General features: G+C 37.6%; 1 protein-coding gene and 1 long non-coding RNA gene across 5 annotated transcripts in view; one reads left to right on the top strand and one right to left on the bottom strand.

The window, feature by feature from the left end:
- The window catches only part of MEGF10 (multiple EGF like domains 10), a 375,350-nt gene that overhangs the window by 103,591 nt on the left and 249,146 nt on the right, over positions 1-22,613 (bottom strand). For all 4 annotated transcript variants that reach the window (XM_021940186.2, XM_021940185.2, XM_021940188.2 and 1 more), the window contains 2 exons: positions 16,608-16,709; positions 15,198-15,298 (listed from right to left, as the gene is read on the bottom strand). In XM_021940186.2, coding sequence (XP_021795878.2) covers positions 15,198-15,298; positions 16,608-16,709 — 203 coding nt within the window. The remainder of the gene's footprint in view (positions 1-15,197; positions 15,299-16,607; positions 16,710-22,613) is intronic.
- LOC108586406 overlaps positions 1-22,613 on the top strand; it is a 28,845-nt gene that overhangs the window by 1,451 nt on the left and 4,781 nt on the right. Inside the window, exons 3-5 of the long non-coding RNA XR_004183989.1 lie at positions 42-126; positions 2,157-2,251; positions 6,683-6,790. This is a non-coding gene — a long non-coding RNA (uncharacterized LOC108586406). The remainder of the gene's footprint in view (positions 1-41; positions 127-2,156; positions 2,252-6,682; positions 6,791-22,613) is intronic.

The raw sequence follows: 22,613 nt of genomic DNA, 5'->3' as shown, positions 1-22,613 counted from the left end.
TAAGGTTTTTTTGTTTTGTCTTGTTTTTAATATTTGACAAGATCACAACTTTATCATTAAACAAGCCTGCGAGAATCAAACAAGTCCAAAACCAAAGGGTCTGTCTGCCTCGAACTTCAATAAGAGGTACTCCTCCTTTCCTGAAGCTCTCCTTTTGCTTCCCTAAATCCACCCAAGGAGCCTAGCTCCCCCTAAACAGACCTCTGCCAAAGGCTAACTCTTCCCACCCCAAAACAAGGCATCTTCCCTGCACTGCAGCTCCTCTCAGCCTGAAGAATCTGGGCCCTAAACTTTTCAACAGGGAAAGACCAAAATGATACAAAGCCAGGATAAATAATTAAATGTGTCCTCACATAATTATAAGGTAGGGAAAGAAACTATCTTCCGTTCAGCTCTTCCCAGAAGCCGTGCCCAATTTGCTCAAGCCTACCAATCCCTCTCCTAATCAGTCCCCCCTGTGGCTGACACTGAGGCAAAATATAGCCATTGAAAATCCTTTCCCATCCCCAACACAAAACTGTTGACAATATGATCCCGACTTAAGCATGTCAAATATTCCAGCTCACAAAGGAAGCTAATTTTTTTTCTGGGGACAATAGCAAGAACAGTAAATATAACTTCCCATTTAAATGACAGAGGTAGGTACAACAGGAGCCTTTGGCCAGGCGTATGATTCAGGAGCCTCAGTTGATATCTCCATGATTCCAGAATGCCACAGGGTACTCTGCAGTCAAATACAGGGATGGCAAATGAGGCGCACTCGGGCCACCCACTGCCACTCCAATCCCATGGCAGAAATCACTAGTGAGTCACTCTGCTCTTTCTCTCTTAGCCCAAACACAGCCTCAGAATCCTTCTAAACACAATGTTCCAGGCAGCCACTTTCAAGAGATGGCACTCCCTTTCCCAGAAGAAAGCTTTTTGTTAATTCCAGTCTAAAATAACATAATATTCCAATATTAAAAAAGAAGAAATAAAGAAAAACATATTAAATGGCAAACAGTTAACGTGACCGACTCACAAAGTGCCACCTGTGTGGCATATCTGTCTCCTGGAAGGAAAAGTGTCCTAGGTTAGTGAGCTGCAGGTGTTTTTAAGCCCTCGCCTCAAAATTTGGGCTTAAAACCCATTGTTTTCTGAAGCATGACATTTAAACAAGAGTAAAGTTCATCTACAGAACTATTTTTCATATAAACACCAACTACAGTTCCAGCTCCTTATTTGCCCACAGCCGGTTCAGTTTTACATAAAGTTGGCCAAGTTAAAAATCAGCTGTGAATATTCATTCACTGCTCTGGTAATCAATTGTCACACTCCTTTCTGTTAAGAACAGGAAATCATATACAGTTCAGTGTGTGGGAGTTAAGGCTTCTTATTTACGGTTCCGAAGTTCTCTTAACCAGTGCCAACAACAGGCAGGACACATCCATGGGAACTGATCTCTCACCATCAGAGCTGGTCTGCCAGGCAATAAAGTGGGTTACCCAGTCCCCAGACCTCTTCCTTCTGTCCTTCTTACAAGCCACACTTGCCTGGACGCCCCCATTAGAACTTGAACTTGGAGTTAGCATTTGACCTTCTCCATCTAACAAAAACAGAGCTAGCAGACTTAAGTCTACACCAAAGAAAACAATCATCAGAACAGTCCCTTCCTTTACAGCAGCATCCAGCAGGAGAAGACAAGGCATGTGGGGCAAAGAGAATGGGAGCTGGACTGGAGAAGGGACCCCCGGCCATCTCCTTTGTCCATTCATGATTTGCTGCAAGCGGCCCTGCTTACAATGATCCGCTTTCTCTGCCATCAGTGGAGATGAAGCCAAGAACATCCGATTGAGAATGTATGGCCAGCCTTCTCTCTGGATTAACCAATCCTTCCCACAAAGGGTAGCTGCCAACTTCCCACTCTGCTTCTCTCTTTTGCTGCTTTTCCAAGTCCCATGTCACCAAATCTATAAGCAGTCCCCAACGTGATAAGAGGTCGGGTTTCAAAGATGTGTTTGGAAACCAGTTGTGTGAATTTTCTTGGAGTTATAATGTTGCAAATAATGGTTAGGACCCTAGGGCAACCTCAACCTCAATAGTTGTTCATTTATTCCAGCATGTTCCTGAATGAACTACAGTACTGTGGGGATCACAAGTCTTTCTCCTTTCCATAGGTCAAGTCATTCGCATATCAGTTTCGGCTGCCAAGAGCCTACCTCACTGCCAGAAATCTGAGATTATTCCTCTATCCACAATGCTCATGGGAGAAGTAGGTAGTAGAAGAAGACAAGAAACTGCCCTGGCTCTAGATCATCCCTGCAAATAGCAAACAGTTGAGGTCTTGAGAAAGGAGGCCTAATGGAACTGTGGGATGAGGAGAGAACGAGCATCCGTGATGTTGATGAGGGCAAGAGCTAAGAAGGGCCTGGGTCTCCTGCTGCTGCTGGGCACATCCATGGGAACTGATCTCTCTGGGGCATGTTTTAAAGTCTCTCTCTCAAACTGTCTTCTTTAGCACCCCCAAATCAGTCTGTTTCTCTTTCATTTGCCACTGTCCCCTATTGCTTCTATTCAGTGTTCTTATGGTTCTCTGCAGAACAAGGCAGTCTCACTGTATCTCCCTGGTCCTGGCCCTAAAGCCAAACACAAATGGTAAATAAACACTTTTTTTTTTGAGACAGAGTCTCACTCTGTCACCTAGGCTGGAGTGCAATGGCACGATCTCGGCTCCGGCTCACTGTAACCTCCACCTCCTGGGTTCAAGCGATTCTCCTATGTCAGCCTCCCAAATAACTGAGATTACAGGTGTGCATCACCAGGCCCAGCTAATTTTTGTATTTTTAGTAAAGATGAGGTTTCGTCATGTTGGCCAGGCTGGTCTCGAACTCCTGACCTCAGGTGATCTGCCTGCCTTGGCCTCCCAAAATGCTAGGATTACAGGAGTGAGCCACCATGCCCGGCCATAAACATAAGTTTTTAAAGTGAACAGCATTATTAATAATTAGGAAATGCAAAATAAAGCTAGGTATGTTTTTTCACCCAAAAGGTTGAAAGCAATAATAATACCTAGGTCAGCAGAAATGTAAGGAAATGGGCACCTTCACACACTACTGGTGGGCATGTAAGTTGTTAGTTACAACTTGTCTGGCCAGCAATTTGGCAATGTGCCTCAAACTGCATTACAATGTGGCTTATTCCTGTCTCCCCAAAATCCATTTTCCCCTTCCCACAGAAGTAAATATATATTTATATATATTTTTACTGGGCCTTTGCCCACACAGACTAGAGATGCATTTGCAGCTTGGTGAGACCAAGTGACCAGTGGGATGTAAAAGGAACATGATCACTTCTAGGAATCCTCCTTAGGAAACAGTTGACATTGCCATTTGCCTCTTTCTCCCACCTATTCTGTCTGTTGATGATGTGTGGAGGTCAATAATGGTACTTGGAAATGAAGACTATACCTTTGTAAATGTTAAAACAATATCCCACTGCACTTTGCAAGTCTCATGGCTATGTTTGGAAGTGAAATCATGACCTCTAAGGCATCTTGTTCACTCTCTTCCACCTTGCCTTTGGGCTCATTCCACGAGTAGTTACAGGAGTGGCGGAATAAAGATGCCCTTGTAGCTTAGTGAGAGCATGTGACAAAGAGATGGTGGAGCAGAAAGGTAAAACCTGCTTGGGTCCCCTGCTGGCTTGCCTACTTCTAGGCACCCCATAGCCAAATCTAATTCTAAATGATACAGGATGCATACCTCTCATTCCAGAAATTCCACTTAAAATAATTTATTGTACGAATCACTCACACATGCAAAGGGATAAATAAAATGATGCTCCCTGTAGCTGCAAAATTATGTGTGCCTAACATTAGTATACATTAATATGGTAAAATTCAATTATAACATTATTATTTAGATGTAATTTTGTAGACTAGAAAATATGTCTACAATATAATACAAATGAACAATACAGCTTACAAAAAATATGCATGGCATAACCTACAAATTTGTATTGAATTTAAAGTAATGGAAATATATCTGAAAAGACACAAACCAAAAATGGCAGGACTATGAATGATTATTTTCTCTTTTTGCTTATCGGTTTTCCAGTTTTTTACACAGATTAAAAAAAATAGCTTCACTATGAAAAATAATTTTAGGTAGTTAAAAATATATACAACAAAAAACCCAATTTTACTCTTTTAGTTATTTTTTAAAGTACAATTAAATTATTGCTGACTATAATCACCATATTGTGCTATCAAACACTAGATCTTACTCATTCTATTTTTTCTACCCATTAACCATCCCCATTTTCCCCCTACCCCCCACCCCCACTATCCTTCCCAGCCTCTGATAATCGTCATTCTACTCTCTACCTCCATGAGTATAATTGAATTGTTTGTAACACAAAGAATAAGTGCTTGAGGTGATAGATACCCCATTCACCCTGATGTGATTATTACATATTGTATGCCTGTATCAAAATATCCCATACACTCCATAAAAGACAAGGCATGTGGGTACATTGTACATTACTTGGGTGATGGGTGCACCAAAATCTCAGAATTCACCACTAAATAACTTATTCATATAACCAAACACTAGGTGTTCCTTAAAAAACACTTGAAATAAAAGAAAAATCTCCAAATTAAAAATAATGAAACGCGTCTAAATTCTTAACACAGATTAGAGGCAAGAATATTAATCTTGAAGGATGAACAAATTTAGAGTTTAATTAAATTTATAAACAAAGTAAAACCACATCAAGGAATCACAGATTGCTTCCTGTCCTAGTAATATTTTAATTAAAAAATGTCCAATCCTTTCTTTTTTTCTAAACACATTCTAAGAAAAGGCTCCTAACTATGTATCCACAAAAACTACAACTTCAAATTTTTTTTTAAAAAATCAATGAAAAAATATATATATACGCAACAAATTTATGTCTTTTCTGAAGTGGCCTAGGTCTTTTACTTCTGATAAACAGAGTAGCACAGTTGAGAAGAGAAGGGCCCAAGGGTCTTTCCCTTCCTTCTGCAGTCTATTTCATTCCTACTCTTTAGCACAGAGTGAGCCCTGAAGAACATCAAGAGTGGTTTACTCATCCTTCAGTCTTCGGTGTGCCGATGCTTAGAAAGGAAGGAGAGAAGAAGGGGAAAAAATGGAGGAGAGACAAAAGGAGGAAGAGAACCAAAGGAGGAAGGAAAAAGGAATGGAGGGCAGGAAGAGGCAGGGAGAACAGAAGGAAGAAAGTGAAGCAAGACAGGCACAGCAATTGGGAGGGAACAGACGCTAACAGACAAGCTTGGGACACACAATATTCAAGACAATTTGAGTTATACATATTTTCATCTTAGGAACAAGATCAAACTTCTAAATTAGAGAACTACCTGGAGCCTTAGGCAGGCTGAAAGGTGGCGACAAAGAAATGGGAAGTGTCTAGAGATTGCTGATATTGCAGATGAAATTAACACCCTGGAGAAAGAGCTACACCAGTGTCGCCAGAGTAACTTCAGACTATATGTGAGATGAGTCCAACGGCAAAGTGGAAGAGAGTGAACAAGATGACCTTAGAGGTTGTGATTTCACTTTCAAACATAGTCATGAAATTTGGAAAATGCAATGGGATATCATTTTAACATTTACAAGAAATAAAGGACCACACATCTTATAAGATTTTCATATAAGAATTATATGAAAAGAATACATAATTCTGTCAATTATCATGGTAGTTAGGCCAAAAATATTTGCATATCTCAATGACCAAGATATGCACAAAAATTTAATCAACCGGAGTAGCCAACTGGATTGAGTTCTAATCTAATTTGAAACTAGTACTAGGAAATAATATGTGTTACACTGAAGTAATACAGGTACACCATCTGGAACAGGGGGTAGGTTCAGTATGCTCCACTGAGGTAGTAGTCAAGGACCACGTTCTCTGATATTTAAAAACTTCAGAAAAGATATTGTGTAGCCTTTAAAAAAAATAAAGATAAAAATAAAGTAATAAAAGGAAGTCCTGTCCCATGCTACTACGATATGGCTGGACCTCAAGGGCATTATGGTTATGGTAAGTGAAATAAGCCAGTCACGAAAGGACAAATACTGTCTGATTCCATTACATGAAGGATTTAAAGTAGTCAAAATCATAAAAACATAAAGTAGAAAGGTGGTTGCCACGGGCTGGAGGTGGGTAGGGGTAGTTAGGGTTTAATGAGTCTAGAGTTTCTGTTTTGCAAGACAAAAATGTTCTAGAAATATGTTGCACAAAAACGTGACTATATTTAATACTGCTGAAGGGTACACTTAAAAATAGTTAAAATGGTAAATGTAATGTCATGTGTTTTTACCATAATAAAAATAAATATCAAGAAATTAAATGAATTGAAGAGACTACCAAACTTATATTAAAAATTAAACCAAAAATCATGAGATAATGCTTAGAAAGTAATTATCTTTCAACCCGGTGAAGATTTTCAGTTAAGCACAGAATTGTGAGAGAGAATCAAAATCTATAGCGTGCATATTTTTAGTTTTAAGAAGACATTTATAATATTTAAGAGCATGTGGTCCGTAGAATAAAAGGTCAGCTTTCTAATTTTATTCTTTAAATGTGTAATGGAATAATTGATTTTAAAATGTTATTTTAAAGTTGAATCTTACTAATACAAATTTTTTTTTTTTCTTTTGAGATGGAGTCTCGCTCTTGTCACCTTTCAAAGCACTGCAATGACAGGCGTGAGCCACTGCGTCCAGACTGTATTTTAACGTTTTAAAGTACACAAGATTTCACCCTATTTGTAAGTTGGGCTATTTAGATTTACAAAAATTATTTAAGTATATGGGAAGGTTTGTCAGCCTGGACGCTGAATTATTTAAAATGAAAATCAAATCTATTAAATGTACGAATTCCATTTTAAAAACTTGAAGGTGTTTAAGTTTATAAAACATTAGTCAAAGGCTTCTTAATGTGTTTGTTAAATTCGTTAGACTGATGAATGAAACATCTGTAAGCTGAATTTTGCTTAAGAAGCAACTATGTTTTTGGATTTATAACTATAGTAAATCAAATATTAATTATTAAAAACAAAGTAAACCTCTGAATAGGCTTTTTTATATTGCATATACATGTATGCACATACACACCCACCCACACATACAGAAGAACACACACTTCACATTTAACAAATACTAAATAGCAGTTAGCATATTTGGGGGATCTGGTTTATTGTACGAAAAATTCATTGCTTTTGTAGTTTGAGATAAAAAATCAAAAAAGTATTTTGATATAAAAATAATTCCACATTTAAATTTGATTGCATTTCCATTTTTAAATAGCTACATGTATTACAAAACTAGAATCAGAAAAAGAAGACAGGCTTTTTCATTTCAGGGACACTCTTCTGCTGAGAGAAAAGCAAAAGACAATACATTTTATATGACTAGAAAGGAAGATTTGATCCTATTAATTATCTCTAATCACAGTAGTCATAAGCACATGGATATAAGTAAATGGATCATGATGCAGAGTTCAGCAAGTCAGTTTGATATTTGTGATAAAGAATTGCCATGAGAATTACTTTAAACTTCATGAAAATCATATGGCTTAATATCTACTCAACTTTAGAGCTACAGCAGAAGAATTCTTATCTTCTAATTGAAATCCAAACATCACAAATAATACTAAAATCAAGTCCAGAACCATCACTTTCAGTTAGTTAATACTGTACACGCAAGTCTTTTGCATTTTTCAAAACACTTTCATATATCTTATTAAATCCTAACAGCAACCCTACATGATTAATAGGCATTAGAACCCATCTTACAGATTAAGAAGTGAGGTTCACAGAAATCAAGGATGTTGTGGCCCAGGGACATTATACATGCAGGGTAGCTTTGGGATTTGAACCTAGGTTTAATTCATGTGTTTTCTCCATTCTGTGTTAACAATCTGAACTGAACTTTTTTTTTTTCTTGGAGGCCAAAAGGGAGAGATAATAAATATAACAGTTTTCCTTGGAAAACTATACACTGGCCATGTGCACTACACTTAGGATGTCCATATTTGCATTTACAGTCCAATGATGGGTATATGTTGAAAGCAGAGAATAGTACCCAGTGATTTCTCAACCATAAATGTTTAAACTAATCACACTTCTTGCTTTTCTATCTTCCTAACTATAGTTCCTATATATGCATTAGGATTAATGTATATAACAAAAAAGTGTTGGTTAACTCTAAGCTATTCCATGAAGAACCACAGAAATCTCTAGAATACATAAATGTTTATTATAAAAACTGATATGTGTTAATGAAAATATATAGGAATGTGTTTGGATCAATATTTATTTAGGTACAAGAACTGAGATTTAAATCAATAGCAATTTTATAAGAGGTTAGTTATGCGACATTAAAAAACATACTATATATGTATATACACAATACAAATACATCTATACAAGCACACACATATATATGTACACACACATATATTACAAGTATTTCATTCCTCTGAACATTTCTCCATTTCATTTCTCTGAGGATTTCTTTATTAATGCAGGTGGAGCATCCCTAACGCAAAAACCCAAAAGCCAAAGTGCTCCAAAATCTGAAAATATTTTGAGTACTGACATGAAGCCACAAGTGGAAAATTTCCCTCCTGAGCTCCTGTCATAGTCAAAACACAGTCAAAATCTTGTTCCATACACAAAATTATTTAAAATGTTGTATAAAAATATGTTTAAGCTATATGTATAAGATGTATATAAAATATAAATTAATTTCATGTTCAGACTTGAGTTCCATCCACAGAGTATCTCATTATGGATGTGAAAATATTCCTAAACCCAAAAAATCCAAAATCTGAAACACTTCTGCTCCCAAGCATTTTGGATATTCAGCCTGTACTTAAAATTCGCCAAATTATTATGACCAAGAACCCAAAAGCAAATGCAACAAAAACAAAGATAAATAGATGGGACTTAATTAAACTAAAAAGCTTTTGCACAGCAAAAGAAATAATCATCAGAGTAAACAGACAACCCACAGAGTGGGAGAAAATCTTCACAATCTATACATCTGACAAAGAACTAATATCCAGAATCTACAAAGAACTCAAACAAATCAGCAAGAAAAAAATCCCATCAAAAAGTGGGCTAAGGACACGAATAGAAAATTCTCAAAAGAAGATATACAAATGGCCAACAAACATATGAAAAAGTGTTCAACAGCACTAATGATCAGGGAAATGCAAACCAAAACCATAATATAACACCACTTTACTCCTGCAAAAATGGCCATAATCAAAAACTTCAAAAATAATAGATGTCGGTGTGGATGTGCTGAAAAGGGAGTGCTTCTACACTGTTGGTGGGAACATAAACTAGTACAACCACTAGGGAAAATGGTGTGGAGATTCCTTAAAAAACTAAAAGTAGATCTACCATTTGATTCAGTAATCTCACTCTTGGGTATCTACCAGAGGAAAAGAAGTCATTGTACGAAAAAGATACTCGCACATGCATGTTTATAGCAACACAATTCACAATTGCAAAAATATGGAACAAGCCCAAATGCCCATCAATCAACAAGTAAAGAAAATGTGACAGATAGATAAAGAATAGATAGATAGATAGATAGATAGATAGATAGATAGATAGATAGATAGATAGATAGATAGATACATACATACATACATACATACATACATATATACATACATATATACCATGGAATGCTACTCACCCATAAAAAGGAATTAAATAATGACATCTGCAGCAACCTGGACGGAATTGGGGACCATTATTCTAAGTGAAGTAGCTCAGGAATGGAAAACCAAACATTGTATATTCTTTCTTACAAGTAGGAGCTAAGCCATGAGGATGCAAAGGCATATGAATGATACAATAGGCTTTGGGGACTCAAGGGAAAGCGTGGGAGGTGGGTAAAGGATAAAAGACTAGACATTGGGTACAGTGTACATTACTTGGGTGATGGGTGCACCAAAATCTCAGAATTCACCACTAAATAACTTATTCATATAACCAAACACTAGGTGTTCCTTAAAAAACACTTGAAATAAAAGAAAAATCTCCAAATTAAAAATAATGAAACGCGTCTAAATTCTTAACACAGATTAGAGGCAAGAATATTAATCTTGAAGGATGAACAAATTTAGAGTTTAATTAAATTTATAAACAAAGTAAAACCACATCAAGGAATCACAGATTGCTTCCTGTCCTAGTAATATTTTAATTAAAAAATGTCCAATCCTTTCTTTTTTTCTAAACACATTCTAAGAAAAGGCTCCTAACCACACTGTTGCCCACACTGTCTACCGTGGTCTTTCCTGCCTGATGACATGCATTGGTCTTTCGGACAGACAGCCTTGTTACTCAAAGTCTGCTCTGTGGACCAGCAGCTTCCACACAGCCTGAGGGTTCAGTAGAAATGTGTACCTTTGGGCCCCACTCTGGACCCATGGAATCAGAATCTGTATTTTAACAGCCTCTCCAAAAGTTTTGTGTGCTCATTCCAATCAGAAGCAGAGCCAGTCTCTTCATCATGCTCTATACACAAGAAAACTAGGGTTTTTTTCCTCCAAGAATCTCCACAGCTGACAGAATGAAGAGCCATTCAGTGACCACCTGCTGCTTCTATTGCACATAAACATGAAATGAGAGCCTCATCCTGGGACAGTTTCCATGTGAATTTACATGAAGGACTAACTCCAGGATGCCACCCATGTATTCATGTGAAACTTAAAATCTTCAGGATCTTTCTGAGCTACTGTCCTTTTCCCTGGAACCTTGACAGTACAGAGAAGGCAGGAGCACCTGACTAGGCTGCCTTGCTATATTTCCCAAAAGTGAAGAAACTGCAGCAGTAACAACAATCTTGAATATCCACCAACGATGCCTGTAAGTTCAGCGATCAGTCCTCTGGTTGATGTAGACAGAATCACCGCATTTGTAAGATCTATTTACTTAATTTCTCCAAAGTTCTTTGTTTTCAAGAACCTTTTAAAAATCCAATTTCAAAAGAAAAAAGATTGTTATTGATTTTAGTCACCTTAAAAAGAGAGAGAGAATTGAACATAGAGAACAGAGAATATTCTTGACTTTTTTTTTCAAGGCAAAATTATTTAACACATTTTTTTTTAATCTTTGAAGTCATGTAATGAGATGCAGCTGAGAATTTCTTGACATGTGACATGGACAGGAGTTGGATAATCCTTGGTTCATAAGCTACTCTGCCAATTTCATTTCTTTTATTTAGGTAAAGTATCTTATTCTCTATTTATCAGAAATATCTGCATCATCCTCTACCACCCACCACCAATTGATCAGACTAAAAATGTTATTTAATTTGTCAAAGCCTCATTTTCCTCATCTTTAACAGGGGTATGATTATATCTGCCTCATAATGTTTTAGAAATTTTATAAGATAATGTATGTGCCTGGTACATAGTAAGCACACAATAAAGTTAACTATGACTTTGTTGTTGTCTGAAATCCATTAAAAAAGATACTTAAACTGCAAAACTCTTTGATGGTAGAAAGTATGTCTGGCTCATATATATTATATATATATACACACACATAATATGTATATTATACACATATATATACATATATACACATATATATACACACATACACATAATCTTTAGAGTCTAGCCCACCGGTTTTTACACTGTAGGTCAATCAATGCATGTTTTATTCAATTGAATTGAATCCACTGTGTTGAGTCTGATTTCTCCTGTGAAAGAGGCAATGACTACGATAAAGGAACAATGACTTCCTTTATATGGACAAGTAGAATAGAAACCTGCTTTCCTCCCAAAACAAGTTAAACTAAGCTGTATGGTCCTACCATCATCCTGGTGACATCTACAAGCTATCCTTATGGTTCTGAGACAGACACTATTCCATGGACTCCTTCACAGGGTGAGCCTGGCTCCTGGAGGCCACTCAGCTCCCCTTCCTCAACCACAGCTGACTCTGAACTGGCAGCCCACTCTCCAGCAAAGTCTCTGGAGCCTAGAGAAGATTACTTTTTTTTTTTTTTTTTTAAGAGACGGGGTCTCCCTATGTTGCCCATGCTGGTCTCAAATGCCTGGGCTCAACGGATCCTCCCACCTTAGCTTCCCAAAGTGCTAGGATTACAGGCATGAGCCACCATGCCCGGCCCTGAGAAGATGACTCTTTAGCATACATATCCCTGACAATTTTCTAATGAAGAGCTACTTCATTGTGAAGTATTCTGATCTCTGAAAGTGGGAGGGGTAGGTGAGGGGAAGATGAGAACCAAAAGGACATGGCACTAACACATGATAGTGAAGACAGCTGGCCAGGTCCCCACAGGAAACCTCAGAAAGCTGTGGAAAGAGGGTGGGGCAGCTGGCTGTTCCATGTCAAGCCTCCAGAATGACCGTCTACAGTGGGATCTATCATGGAGGAGAGGGTGAGGCAGGATGAAACAGAGGTGAGGAGGGAGGGGAAGACAGGATTTGCTCTCCTGAAGGTACTACTTGAGTACATAAAAGAAACTTGTTTCAAATACAGGTATTTGCATTAAATCATCCTGTTTGCCTTCCAGGTAAAGTACCAAGAATTAACTTAAAATTATGACTGATTCCTGTGTTTATTTTGGTAACTGGAAACAGTTAAAAAAGGTGACCGTGTTACCTGCCTGGCAGCAAAACTTGGTAGAAAAAGAGACTATGAAAACACAACCAAGAATCTTGTATTCTTTGTTCCCTTATCCACAAGTTTGCCTCACTTGTGCCAGCTGTGAAGAGTACAGAAAAGTCACTGGGAGGCACCCCCAAGAACAAGAAAGCGTTAACAATTGTTAGGCGGGGTGAAGCAATGAAATCAAGACATCAGAGTGGAGAGACACAAAATATTTTAGAGACCAGAGACCAACAGCTCCCAGGCCAGTGAGACTAGACTGTAAATTGATTAAATATATTAGCATATCTAAAGGAAAAAATGCTGCAGTCTCAGGGGTAGTTGGTCAACAAGAGGCCTAGAAAAAAGGAGAATTTTTGAGGCAAATGCTAGAGGTGTCCATTCAAGCAATTTGGGGAATGCTTTGCAAGCTGTCTAGCAGGAAAGAAAACTTACTTTTACCCATGTAATTTCGGGTGTGATAGTGCTAGTGGAATTGCCTAACTTTCTAAGAAGGACTGTACTACTGAGTTAAGAAACAGAGGTGTTGAATTATGCGGCTAATGCCAGGAAACACTGAAGCTGTCTCTCTAACTGAGCTTGCTTGGATCTACACTCACCCACCAGCTTGCCAGTAAAGTCTAGCATCCCACATGCCAGGTCTTCAAGGAGAGAAGGGATGGCCAGAAGACAGGCACAAGGACCTTTCCAAGTTCTGTATGACTTAGGAAAATAGCATCCTGGCTTCATATACAAATTCTATGACCTGGGTTAATAGAAATGTGTGCTGGGAGACAGAAGTACTCTCTCGGTATGTCGATGGTTGTGCTTGCTTGTAAGGTTGAACCCAGGAAAAGGCATCAAGATAATGTCACTGAAGGCCTCTGGGCAGTGGCCAGCCTGAGTGGCCAGGCCTTCCCAATACCCACCACTGTGTGCACTCCACGCTGCTTTCTTTTGAAAATTTCCTATCAGCCTGGGCCACTGAGATCTGCTCATGATTATTCTCTAAGATGTTTGATTATAAACACATAATTTTTCTTATTCAGCATCATTATTAATCAAAGACATGCAAATTAAGAAAAAATTAGTGAAAGGAAAATTGGCACAGGGTATAAGCAAAAATGCATTCTCGTTTACCGCTGGTGGGTATTTAAATTAGAAACATACCAAAAGTTTTAAAATATGTACACTTCTAATCCAGCAATACTACTGCTAGGAATTTATCTTTACTTAATGAAGGATATGAACAATTATTTAACCACAATGATGTCCTTTAGAGTAGTTTACTATAGGTAAAACTTGGAAATTGTGTGAATATTCAACAGCTGAGATTGATTGAACAAATATTTATGGTACAATAATATACTGACATTTGCAATATGTTACAGAAGTATAATTACTGACCAGGAAAGATAATCACAATGTATTTTTATTTTCTTCTTTTTTTCTTAGTTACATATTCTAATTTTTCCTTCTATGAACATGTATTATTAAATATAGCCCTGACTCTGAATCCAAGCTAAGGAGCTGCCCCTGTCTGCATACAGAATAGAATCCAGGGGTTGGAAGGAAGGTGAGACATGTACTATCCCAAGCACTATCTCTGAGACAGCAAAGGAAACTCAAAGAGGTATAAATGGTTTCTCTGAGGCCACCCAGCCAAGTGATGGTAGAACCAGTGATATCACTAGGCTCTCCAGATTCTTAAGCTGAGATCTATCCAGTCACTGCTGGTGCCTCCAAATTACAGCAGAACCTTGTCTCTATGCTACTCAACATCAGCGTCTCAACTCAGAAAGCAGAGTTGTCCCTCTAGCCGTGTGTTGAGCCAGAATAGTCGAATAAAATAGTCTTTAATGATCTCTCTTCTAAGTGACCTATACACAATAGTAGGAAATCTCAATTGCAAACTGCATCTTACATGCATCTCATATTCTAGGATTCTCTGAAGTGTGTCATAAGATACCAAACTTCTCTCAAGACATCTCAGAATGAATTGGTGAAGTGAGGAGGGGAGAGAAGAGGGAAAATGACAATGAAAAGAAGTTCTATTTTGTGATGCAGACTTACTGTCATTTTTTAATGTGAAAACTCCTCTACATTTAATAAGACTCATCATTCTATGCACCAGAAAAGAATATGCTGGCCTCTCAGAAGTTGACTTGGGTCAGCTGCAGGAAAGTTAGGTCTCTGTTCTCTTCTGTGACCCAAGTCCAGTGAGTCCTGACCAATTTCCAATGAGACATCCATTGAAGAATTGTAATTTACATCACCACCTCCGGCCTTGAATCAGCTTTCTGTAACAGCTCTTTTCTCCTTAAGCAATATTCATTTGGAGACTTTGGATAGGACAGGAGGACAGAGTTAACGCTTCCTTCATTACACAAGCCAAGGAAAAGTAGCAACCAGAGAAAAAAGGAATGTTCCAAGACACCCACCTCCCCAGGCCTCCGTCTCAGCTGCCATTAACGGAACCAAACCAGCACTGGGAAAAACAAGCGAATCTCAAAGGGGTGAAAGTCTTACTTACGGACACACATTTCCCCGCTTTCATAAAATCCAGGACAACATTGAGACTTGCGCCTATACATAGTCTTCTCCCCATGTCGATAGGCTGTCCGATAACTGACTCTATAGAGAGGGAAATATTAGCTATTAAACATCATAAAGTTCTGAAAAGCAAAGTCTTTCAAACTAGTTATGAAGAAATATGGAATACACATCTAGACCAATATAATACTAACTCATCAATTTGCTAAGAAGATATTAAGATGCCCAATGGAAGCTAACCTATGCTTTATTTGAAGGGGTCAGTAGGTTCATGATTTCCCTCTTTCACTTATCCTAAAATATGTTGAAAAGTATTGATTAATTCATATATGATACCCACCTAAGCATCATTCACTTATGTATGTTTTAAAGGAAGAATTCAGAGAATTCCCTTAAAAACCTTAGGGCAGTCTCATCCCACCATAATATAGAAGGCTAAGAGACATAAGATCTCTCCATTTAACTAAAGTGCCATTTATTCACAGATTCATTTACACAGCATGTGTTTGTTGAGCACTTACTATATCCTGGGCACTGTTCTAGACATTGGGAATGAGCAGAGAGCAAAACAATACAAATCCCTTGCTCTCAAGGAACTTACATTTTACTGGGGAAGACAGATCTGGCTGAATTTGTTAAAGTAAGGACATGCATTAAACAAATGATTAGATCATATAATGGCAGGTAATGATTACATGCTGTGAAGAAAAATAAAGCCTCAGTCAGGGAATAGAATGTGACAGGTGGGAAATGCTAATTTACACAGCGTGGCCAAGGCCAGCTTGTGTGAAGAAATGACATTGAGCATAACATCATTTAGTGCAGTACAAATCAGCAGATGCTACACTCAACACATAACTCATACACTATAAATGTTAGTATACTACTAATAAAATTAGGGCATCCGAGTTCCCTTCTATATTAACATTAATATTTAATTATATTTTAGTTTTGTTTCTGTGTTCACATTTATAGAAAAAAAAATATGTCTTGTTTTACTTAAGGGCCAAATTTAAGTTAGCCTAAATTGAGTCAGATGTTTAATTGGAAACATATGCTAAGATACGAATTGCTTGACATCTGCTGCTGTCCATAGGTAACAGTGTCTCCCCCAGTTATGTGCAACACGGAGGCTAGATGAATTCTTGTTAACAAATGATGATAAACAGCAGACACTTTCTCTTCAGTTAGGCTGTAAGCTCCTTCAGGGCATGGGCTACCTTTCTGCTTTTCTATATCCCCTGTGATTTGGCACAAAGATAAGACAGTAGCAAGCCCTCAATACCTATTCACTGAATTAATGGATGCACTTTCTGCTGTCATTAGTATCTCTGTATTAGAATCTATTCCCAGTTAGCCAAACTCATAAACATGTCTGAGCTTCTATTACCTGTGCCGCGTGCATTTAAACCAGTTTAGAATGTCAGTGCAGCTCGTGTAGTAAATTTGATCAAAGGGATGTGGGTATGACTCTTGCACAGTCACTGAGTAGCTGAAAAGAAATGGAAAAATAAGAAATCAGTATTTCTCTTTTTTAAATTAATAATATACTATGTATTTAAAAGTTTGTAAGCTAAATTATCTCCATTTGCAACTCCATAATGACTTTTAACAGAGAATTTCCATGCTTTTATGGGTTTTTATTTAAACTAGAACCCCAAAAGGATCAATTTTAACAATATATTTAAAAGACAATGATTCATCCTGTAAATTTTAAAGAAAATACTATTTTACTATTCACTATAAACCCTAATATTCCCAAATTTAAAAACACCACTCTGTTTTTCTGCCTTTAATTCCTCCTTTTATCCCAGGGCTCAAAGGATAACAAAGATCATTCACAGAAGGTTATGTTACTCAGCAAAGAAACAATTCAAGTAAAGTAATACAGTACATTTTGCTACTGATTCTTAAAATATCAGAAAGAACATATTTTTCTCTAGTTGGAACTCAGAATAATTTGCTTTCAGGCAATGGAAGACCATACAGTACATAACAACTGAATAAATACTATAAAGTAGTCTTTAAACCTGGTTCTAAACATATGGCTGAGACAATTGGCCTAAAATAATCATACCAACAGTTTGCTACTACTTAAATAGTCTGTTTTCCAATACATTTTCACTAACAGGTTCCTGTTAGAGTGAAAACATACAAGCCTACGGGCCTAAGAACGTGGGTGGAAAACATCCATGAAATATGAAGAATTCTCACTGTTCAACTGCAGACTTCTTCGTTTTAAACAGTCTATTACATGCTAAAGAGCTTAGCGTCTGCCTATAAGAAAATGTGGATAATCTTCTCCAAACAATTTATTCTCTTAAAGATTTTCACTAAAATCTTTAATTCACACAAATAAACAAAATGGGCCATAATCACCGATTCACTTGCTGCAAATCAACAGCCCAAGTTCACTAATAGGAAGGAAGGAAGTTAAAATGTCAGCATGAAGAATTCAGGTTAGACAGAACCTTCTGATTTGAAAAGCTGTGTGGTGCTAGCCTCACAAACAATGGGTTTTCTTTCTGCAGCTGGTCTCTGGTAGTCATTACATATTAGGCTTCAATAGGACAGTCATGAAGTAATCGTACTATTCATAGTTTTGTATATTTCATTCTTTGCGATATTGCAATTTATTTCTAGGTAAATTTAGTGACCCTCCATAAATGTTGGGCAAATAAAACAGGCTCTATTGAAAAGAGCACTGGACTAGAAGAAGGCAGGGTTATAATTCTGTACTGACACTAAGTACAGAAACTGGGAGATGTTCAGCGGATAGCCTCACTTCCCCGGGTCCTCATGATCACATTTTAAAATAAAAGGAGTCAGAGAAGGTGTTGAAGATCCCCTCTTATTTAGCATCCTGAATTTCTAACATATACTTTCGATGACTGTTTCTTTCTCCCTCCAACAGATGTTACCCATTGCTACCTGCAAAAATAAGTTCAGATGAGGATACAGTGTGGTGTGCAAATGCCTGCATGCTATGATGTAACTCCTTTTGGGTAAAGCAAGAGGCCCCTGCTAAAATATTAATATTCTTGGAATGACATATCACATTAAGCTATCAGTATTTTCTTCAGACCCCTAGCAGTGTCCTGAGGTTCTAAGACTTCCTTACCAATATTTCTTCCTCCTGTGAAATTAAATAATTCAAATTTAAAGCTGTTGGAACTTTAAATTATTTTGAGCCTTGAGAGGAATATAACTATGTGGCCTGAGTCATGCAGCAAGTAGCTGCAACTTCTTTTTCCTATAAATGATTAGAAATAACCAAATGGCATCAGAGATAGACCCCCTCAGATCATTACCATTCCTCATGAAATGTTAAAGCAATCTTCCTTGAAATGTAGCAAACTGTAATCAATCAAATCACTGTAACATATGTACTGGCTTTCTATGGAAAATGTTGAACCTTATTAAACTTCTCTGTTTCTGCCTATATAGGTGAAACTTCAACTTCCCCACTTGGGAAAACTGAGCCCATTCCTTTGAAGTCTGTTTTCTGTATGGCTGTCCTCAAATTGTGTGCTGAATAAACTCAATACTTAATCCTATTTTCTAACTCTCATTGTTTAAAGTTGACACTTTCAATCCAGCTGCTTGTAAAGAGCTGAATCTTAAGGCCTACAGCATTATATCTCTGTTCCATTTCTAGTGGAGAACAAAGTGAATGAATGTCCTCTGTGTATACAACTGGTGTATAGGTACAGTCCTACATCACCTATGAGCAAAATAGAGCAACTTCCCACATGTGCTGTAAGAACAAAAAAGAAACCACTCTAAATTAATGCCAGTTGGGAGAAAACACTTATTCAACCAGTCTCTACAGTACTAATTTAGCTGAACTAAATTCATTTGTTGGAACTAGAGCTGATACAGTTTCCAGAAAATTTCAAAGGCCATGTTATGATATTCAAGTCTGTGTGCCTCGGAGTGCAAAAGTTATCAATAAATGCATCCTGGCCAGTTCTATTTGATGTGGAGGGAAGAACCAATTCCATAAGCCAACATGTAAAATGTTTTCACTGATTTCTAGGAACCAAAAAGAGTTTTTAAATGACAGGGAATGTTGGAGTACATGAATTTCCTCTTCTTGTCACTTGCTGCTCACCAATAGCTCTTTTATTAAAAGGACAATCAAAGTATTTAGGGTTCCAATTCAACAAACATTTATTGAGCAATTCCTGCCCTCAAGGAGCTCTCAGCCTAATGAGAGGCCAATATTTAAATGCTGAATGTAATATGATATAGCTTTCCATGGAGAAATATATATAGCTTGGGGGAAATAGGAGTATAAAATTCATTATGTTTTGAGTATTTGTCCTCAATCTTGGCTCTACTCATTAAAATTATTTTGACACTCAAACCCAACACAGAACTGACTGCATATAAATTATTTTGAACTATATTAAACTATAGTTCTACTAATTTAACTATTTTAAACTACAGTTCAACTAATTTAACTATAGTTAAATTACTATATAAACTTAAGTGGAAGCTTCTTTCTGACCGATAATAATTACCTGCCTAATTATCATCGGTCAGAAACTGAAGCTTCCACTTAAGCTTATAGGAGAAAGGTACCAAGCCTTTTCAACATGAATTTCTTTTCTGTTGTTTCTTACACACTATTTTTCCTTCTATATACTTTTTTCATTTTTTTCATTTGTAAAGGTATTATAATCACACTATGGAATATGGAAAACACATTTTTAAAAAAGAGAGCAGGAGAGAGAATTCCACAGCTCTCACATAACCACCAATAGCATGTTGTTGTGCTGCTTTACAATTTCCAGGAGGTTTTAGTTTTTGGTTGAAGGTATTTCTAAATTCTTACATTACAATAATCACGCCATGCACATATTTCTAAAACATTCTTTTTTAACTTGAGTATATCATAAGCATTTTTCCATGTTAGTACAGTCTTCAAATTATGACTGCCAAATACTTTTAAGTGACTACACCTAATTTGCTCAATACCCACCAATCATTAGGCAATTAAGTTGTCACTCTTCAAGGGGTCCATTTTCTGGAAGCGATGTGTTTGAATCATGAAGGCAAGTGTCTGCAAGAATGGGCCTGCCTCCTCTGGTCTTTATCACCGCCGCTTTGGCCAGTGCTTAGGCTGCTGCTGGAACTTAATTAGCTTCTCTGCTAACACTCCATACTGCCATATTCACCAGCAGCTGCTCCTGAAGTCACAGAGTATGAGGGTACCTCCTCTATTATCTGGTCCAATCCCACTTTAATTGACAAGGAGCAACACTGAGCTTCCACATAGAGTCAGCAGTAACACCGAGACCCTCAGACACTGTCCTGCCCCATCGTCTCTCAAACATCACTATAGAACATTTAAAGCTTCTAAAACAGACAAAGAGTGGGAAAGTGGAATTTTTACACTCTGATCCTAATTCTACACAGCTTTCAGCCTTCAGAAGCAAAACTCTTTATTTCCTGTTTGTTTGTTTAATCTTCTCAAACATACTGAAAACATATCATCGCCGTGATTTTAATCTATTAAGTGTTATCTGGGGAAAACCCCAGCAAGATTTAATTTAAGGTCAAAGAACCGGTGAGTGGGGGAGGAGATGGAGAATAAGGGGAGGAAGCCATTATCACTTGGGCACATTCCAAAGTGGTTAATTACATTTTACCTGCCTAAATTATCTTGTTACTTTAATCAGATATGGTAATAATCTTCATTTCTTATCTCTGCTTGCTTCAGGACTGCTGATTCAATTACTCTCCCTTCTGTGTTAGTAATTGAAGGTTTGGGCAAAGTGTGGTTTCTCTTCACTTGTACCTTCTTTAGAAGAAACCCCACTGAATGGAAAAGCTCAAATTCACAGACTACAGAAAGAAGGTTAGGAGAAGGAATAGATGATTTCTAGAGTAATTCATTTTCCAAAAAGATGCTGTACAGAGTTCCTTTAATCATAAACACCCCTTGAGTATTTAGATGATTTCATTTTCTCTCATTTCATTTTATGTACAATTTCTTAGAATCACAATTGCTGCATTAAAACAAGGCACATCTCTATTTCAAAATATTCAGATATCAATTGGGATGCAGCTAGAAGTCATTGATGGAAGTATTTTTGTTTAATGCTTCTCAAACTTGAATATGCAGAGAAATCTCCCTGGGATCTTGTTAAAATGCAGATTTCGATTTAGTAGGTCTGGGGTGGAACCTGAGAGTCTGCATTTCTAACAAGTTCATGCCTCAGCTCTGCAAACCACACTCAGAGGTAACCTCCAGGTGATTGCATGATTCTGAGCCATTGGGTACAGGTGGTTTTTAGCATAAGAAGAGCTTAAAATGAGCCCTACTACCAGAATTATGCCCTTGGAACTCACCTTCCTCTCCCCATTTCAGTTCAAGTTGGAACTCAGAATAATTTTTGAAAATACTAGACAAACCTGTCACCTGTGCCTTTATTTGATCATTTTAATTTATCTTCTACACCAGTCCCAATTCTTGCCAAAACAATTCTACTTTCTTTTACCTTTCTTCTAGAAATCATTATCTAGTCTTACAACAGAAAATGTATCAAAAAGAAGATTACAGCTGTCAACCCTTCTTCCTGGTAGTACATTTTTAAAAAACTGGAAAATTTGTTCATCATTTTCCTGTTTGTTCACATTCAATTTCCCTCCCCCTTAGTGAGCATTTTAGAGTTTGCACTAATCACTTGTACAGTTGTTGGGTTCTATTAGGTTTAGAGATTAATGTGCCCCTTGTCTATCTGTTTTTCTCACTCTCCATGCCCCTCCCACATTGTTGTACATATTTAGTCATTTCATTTCCTATCAGAAGATGAACTCACTCATTCAACAATTATTTATTGAACACATGCCACATGCAAGGCAGTGTTTTAGACAGTGAGAATTATCAGTGGTGAGCCAAACAATGCAATTATGCATTGGCAGCTCTGATCAACTGCTGACCAAGGAAGCAGGACAAAATGTGTATTTATAAGTGGGTGCTGGATTATTTGAAGCCTTGAAATTGTTTTCTCTCTCTCTCTTTTTTTTGGGGGGGGATAAGGGAGACAGGGTCTTGCTCTGTCACCCAGGCTGGAGTGCAGTGGCATGATCTCAGCTGACTACAGCCTCCACCTCCTGAGTTCAAGTGACTCTTGTGCCTCAGCCTCTCTAGTAGCTGGGATTACAGGCATGCACCACCACGCTCGGCTTTTTGTATTTTTAGTAGAGACGGGGCTTTGCCATGTTGGCCAGGCTGGTCTCGAAATCCTGGCCTCAAGTGATCTACCTACCTCGGCCTCCCAAGGTGCTGGGATTACAGGTGTGAGCCACCACACACCCAGCCTTTTTTTCTCTTATAGTATTTCCCTCAGAGAGTTCATCTGTTCACATCTCACATGAGTCCATC

The sequence above is a fragment of the Papio anubis genome, chromosome 5 (genome assembly GCF_008728515.1).
Source record: "Papio anubis isolate 15944 chromosome 5, Panubis1.0, whole genome shotgun sequence".
NCBI classification, from domain to species: domain Eukaryota; kingdom Metazoa; phylum Chordata; class Mammalia; order Primates; family Cercopithecidae; genus Papio; species Papio anubis.
This window is presented reverse-complemented; position numbering and strand designations above follow the sequence as displayed.